Source organism: Amphiura filiformis, chromosome 3 (assembly GCF_039555335.1).
Source record: "Amphiura filiformis chromosome 3, Afil_fr2py, whole genome shotgun sequence".
In the NCBI taxonomy this organism is placed as follows: Eukaryota; Metazoa; Echinodermata; class Ophiuroidea; order Amphilepidida; family Amphiuridae; genus Amphiura; species Amphiura filiformis.
In genome coordinates this window covers 16,152,976-16,158,658 of record NC_092630.1, presented here as the reverse complement: position 1 = coordinate 16,158,658, position 5,683 = coordinate 16,152,976, and the positions used below count along the sequence as shown (strand labels likewise).

Below are 5,683 nucleotides of genomic sequence, written 5' to 3'. Positions count from 1 at the left end.
GTTGTTCTGAAATAATTTTGCATGAGAGTCATTCATCATGAATTACTTTGGCCATGTAATCCAAATTTGCTAAAGGGTATCCGACCAATGCACCGTGTTGTCGCGTATTTTCGCAACCGACATGTACATTCAGGCTCGTCAGTATTAAAAATGTTAAGAGTGGATTATTGAAGACATTTCAAATAGGTTGCTATCGTAAATCTGGGGGAAATTCTTGTCAGCATGCTTTCATATCTAATATTTGTAACCTTAATAGCTTGTCTAAAATCCATGCATGCATGCATTCGCGCATTAAAAGGTTTATTAAAATTGTCTTCACAGCTAACATGAAGAATGAACTGCAACAATAATAAAATATGAAAACCAATTTAGATAGTAACCTTAAAAAATAAACAGACGCAAAATCATATCTGCATACAAAGTCACCCGTATTACACTCACTTACACGACAGATGCATTCGAAGTTCATTTCAGAGTTCTCTCTCGAATTCAAATTCGAGAGAATTCTTTAGTGGAGGAAAAAAGCAACAAAGTAAACCACAAGTGACACACAACAATGTATTTTCCTCCTGAAAAATTTTAATAAAATAGAAAACATAACATAACATAACATAACATAACATAACATAACATAACATAACATAACATAACATAACATAACATAATGTGTCATTTACGCACCAACGCAGTCGGTGATTTAACTCTTTCCATGCGGGTGTTGATTGCAGACGACAAGTTTCAATTTTTCGAATCCAAAATTTCAGAATAAATTGTAAACGTGTATGACTATATTTGGAATTAGCATGAAAATGTAATGAGTACAAACAAGCCTAGTATCCGCTCAGTGGTTCTTAAAATAGCTCTTGATATTTTGAGAAAATATATCAAAACTTGGCCTCCTTTTTATGTTGAAGCCTGTGGCAGCATTAAAGAAATGGGCTATTCAGTTGAAATCCACACTACACCTGTGGAAGATTTTGGAAATATCTTCCACAAGGGGAGTATGTTTTACAAGTGTAATTGGTCAGAGTGAATCATTTTGAAACCCATACTCCCCCTGTATTATGGCTTTACCCATATCTTCCATAACTGGAGTGAGTATTTCAAATGGAAGTTACCCAATTGTCTGTTCTGTTCAAAAATTAATACTCCCTCTGTGGCAGACTTTAGTTAAATCTTCCACAGGGGTAGTGTGTATTTTAAATGGAATAACACAATGCGATCTCAGTCGGTGATCTAAAAGCTTTCAAAGAATGAGAGCTAAAAATATTAAAGTAATGCTCTAATAATATGTGACCGTACACCACGAATGAGCCGTAAATGTCCTCAATTGTATTCTGAGTCGGTACAGTGTAAAATGGGCATGAAGGTCATATTCATAGGTATTTCAATTTGGTGCTACGTGTATCTCATTAAATGAGGTACACGTAGCACCAAATTGAGGTACCTATGAATACGACCTTCATGCCCATTTTACACTGTAACTCAGAATACAATTGAGGACATTTACGGCTCATTCGTGGTGTACGGTCACATATATCATGAAGGTAGACATTGTTACCAGGCTTTTTATCGTGTTTGCTATAACCTAATATTATTTATGGAATACATTTACAAAATAATTTAATCTTATTGCAAAGACAATAATCAAATTACACTGAGTGTTTCAATTTAAAATGTGTCATGTATAAGAAATATATTCTTTTTCATATAGAATTAATGATTCAATATCAATCTTAGTTGTTTCAAACATAAAAGTATGCTGTTGTTGTTTAAAGCAATGTGCAATTATCCAAATAATTGTATTTTGCTAATAAGAAAACAGTGGAAAAGGGCAATACATTAAAAAAAATAGTGTAAACCCATTGCTACGGTAATTAAGGGTAGTTTTAACTCTGGTATTATGGAAACCTTTGGGCCTCATAACTGTTAAATTGTTGGTCTAAGAATATAAAAGTATACATTTTTAGAATGGCAAAGACTGTGAATTCATCTGTGAGGTCAAAATAAAATTCTCATTGTTGGAGAAAATCCCCAAAACGGGTTTTTGGCCATTTTTATTCGGACAACGTAATTAAAAAGTTGGGTTAAAAACATCTTTTATTATTATTTTTTGATTGACTTTTGCTCATTCATGCATTATCGTCTAATATTATTTACTTTCATACGAGAGTGTACTCCGTCTATGTCTTCTATTACAGTACATGTAATTAATTTACATTGGAAAAGTCGCTTCTTGGAATACATTGAATATTGTAATGATTTACACATGACATGAAGATATTGTTAACATGCTTTTAATATGTCCAGATAAGACCTTAGTATCGAGCCTAGCCATGGCTTTCCCAGCAGACAAATGAGACTAACGAAACTTGGAAAAAGGGGAAAGAGAGAAAAGAAGGAGGTAGGGAGTATAGACAGAAGAAAAAGGTAATGAAAGAACTGTAGGAAAAGAAACAAGTAGGAGCTGAAGAGAAATATACTTTTAAAAAATGTATGAAATATCACCCATCTCGCCTCTAGTGTAAGGCTGACCTAGCAACAAGATTTTTTTAAATTAAATCATACCGAGTATTTCATATGAAAACAAGTCATGTATGAAGATGATAGCAATAACAACTCGATTTTAATCATTTTCACCATTCTGGTTAGAAAATATAAAAGGTACCAAAAATAATTAATAATCACGCTATGAATGATTATTTGCTTTGGCAAACCAATTAATTACCAATAATTACATACAAAGGCCAGAACAAGCAACAATACATTGGAGTATTCATCATATAAGATACCTACTAGCAAAGTTGGTTTAGGAATAATCTCAAACTGAATGATTCTCATGCAAGATGTTCCAAAGCAACATGTCAACTGCTACACCGGATACTTCTGTGATATTCACGTGGACATGGACAACATATTCCCAACTTATTATGGCTCTTATTGGTGTGGTAGGAAATGGACTTGTCATAGCAGTCTACAATCAAAAACGTCAGTCAAAATCGGCGACGAATGAGCTCCTTGTGGCTCTTGCTGTGGCAGACTTGATGACCTCCATTCTCATAATTCCTGTGCCAGGTTTGAAGAATGTACCTTCAGATTGGCGTGGACAAATATATTGCAAAGTGGTAACATCTGCAGTATTTATGTGGACATCGATCACAGTTTCTGTGTTTACACTTACAGCCGTATCCATAGAGCGATATTTAGCTATTTTGAAACCATCTACGTACCCGATGGTGTTCTCAAAAGGTTCGCGATCTAAAATTGCAATGTACATTTGGATTGTCGGTGTTGTTCTTAACAGTTACTCGTTCTTTATCTGGAAGAGTGTAGACGGTACATGTGAGATCGTTTGGCTGACACCTTGGATACCAGAATTAGTCGGCGTTGCGTCATTTCTTTTGAAATACCTTATTCCTGTAGTCATAATGCTGATAACGCAGATTGCAATAACAGTGAAAATTTATTTGGAAAGACAAAAGTTGCTACAACGTGATGTTTCAAAAGGCAATCCCGCGTTTTCTTCGCTAGAAGTTAAGGCTAAAGTTGTGGCTATGCTTCGTGTGGTTGTTATCATGTTTATCCTGTGCTGGTCTGCAGATCAAATCTGTTTTCTTGGATTCTTGGTCGGTTTGGTGCCATTAAGGTACTAGTAATTTGGCTTACGAATTTTTATATCGTACATTTTCACTAATAATTTTATATTTGAAATGCGCAATCGCAATTACAAAATACTTTTGATTATGATTTCTCAATGTCTTGTTCATAAATCATGTAAATTGTGGGAATATAGTCCTTGTATTTTACCTGTGTTTTGTCACTTTACCACAACGAGCACAAAGAGTATACATGACATTTTGCCGAAATTAAATTTGTCACTTAATTTTGATGTCTTCTATCCGTTGGTATCTACCTATAGTCCAGTCAAAGTGGGTTTTGACTCACCACTAATTGCAACAGAATTTTTTTCACTCCTATGAATGTCAGAGATGTCCCTGAACAGCATACAAAAGTATACTAAAATATACTTGGTGGAAAGGTAGTTTTGGCGGGAAAAAGGTCATACAGGGTCAAATTTCAAAATTGCTCCAATCATTTTAAAAACTATACCAAATTATTCCTCTAGTCCTAAAGATTCAGAAAAAATATAGTTTGCCATACCTGTGATGTACGGTTCTTGAGTTATAGCCGAAAAGGTCAAAGGTCAAATGTTGGGTTCAACAGAGGTTAAAAACTAAAATTGTCTGATTTAAACCAAAATGGTCTCAAATTGTTCGGCTTGCAAACATAATTCATTTAAAGAATATTTGCACTGTTTAGGTTGTTTAATTACATGCGTAACATCGAAAACTAGGTCGGGGTCAATAGAGTTCAATGGTCAATGACCTCTTTTACCCTGCTACCTAGGTAACGAAGCATCCAAGATATGGCAAACTATTCTTATTTTGGAGTGTTTTTAAAGGACGAACACATTGAGACCATTTTTAAGGAGATCGGAGCATTTTTTCGAAGTTGACCCACGTGGAGCTCAAAATTTGACCTTTGACATTTTTGCTTATAACTTGAGAATGGTACATCACAGATATGACAAACTATACTTTTTCTGAATCCTTAAGACTAGAGGAATGCTTTGGTATAGTTTTTAGAAAGATTAAAGCAATTTTGAAATCTGACCCTGTATGACCTTTTCCCGCCAAAAACTACCTTTCCACCAAGTATATTTTGGTATATTTTTGGTATGATGTTCAGGGACATCTCTAAAATGTATAAAAGTGAAAACAATTCTGTTGCAATTAGTGGTGGGTGACACCACTAATTTGTTTAGATTGACTGGACTACTATATAACATATGCAATCCAGGATTTACAAACTGTTGTCCAGTTATGTCCTTTAGTCGTGATAGAGCAGTAAATATTACTCTTGGCATACTGCGTCGTAGTGTTCAGACTTCAAGTTAACGATGGAAGATTTGTTTTGATTTAGGCATTGTTAGACGAGGGTCTGATCAAGATTGCGGTAGCGTTAAACATATGTTCCATACTTAGTGTATTCTAAAACTTTATATCTTATCTTTTCAGAATCTTTTTTGGAACATGCCTTAGATATTTTAGTCAACTCGCTTTCCTGAACAGCATCATCAATCCTTTCATCTATGCCTTTACCAACCCAAATTTCCGTAATGGCTTGCGACAGCTTCTGCTTTGCAGCACTGCCAAAGACTCATCCAAGACTACATCTGCTGCTGACATTGGCAAGTCTACAACACTCGCTATAAGCACGGAAAGTCGAAATCTTTCTGATGAAATGACTGCTGGAGGAAATAAACAAGAGGGCATCCGTCCGTCCGACACGCCGCTAGTCCGAATATGAAATGCACAGCTTCAGGCCGACAAGTCGCATCGTTTTCTATTTCGGATTAGCCTATTTTGTTTTCGCACACACCTGAAAGTTATATTAGTATATGAACTTTATGTTCGGACTAGCGGCGTATCTGACTAGCACCATTCCCGGGCACCATGTACCCGACAGACATACGATAACAGGTGTGGTGTAACATCGCGTCTAGTGGTTTTTACTATAACTGACACCAAGAGTAGAGACTAAAACACAGTGGGCATTTTCAAGTTTTCGTATTTGGGTTTCTCTATTGTTCAGAAACTATCATGACATATGTGCTAGCAAT

At 35.5% G+C, this 5,683-nt stretch overlaps 1 protein-coding gene across 1 annotated transcript; it reads left to right on the top strand.

The window, feature by feature from the left end:
* Nucleotides 1-2,861: 2,861 nt before the first annotated feature.
* Nucleotides 2,862-5,370, top strand: LOC140147089 (QRFP-like peptide receptor). The gene is made up of 2 exons (XM_072168861.1): nucleotides 2,862-3,646; nucleotides 5,079-5,370. The coding sequence occupies exons 1-2, from the start codon at nucleotides 2,862-2,864 to the stop codon at nucleotides 5,368-5,370; spliced, it is 1,077 nt and encodes a 358-aa protein (XP_072024962.1).
* Nucleotides 5,371-5,683: the final 313 nt, after the last annotated feature.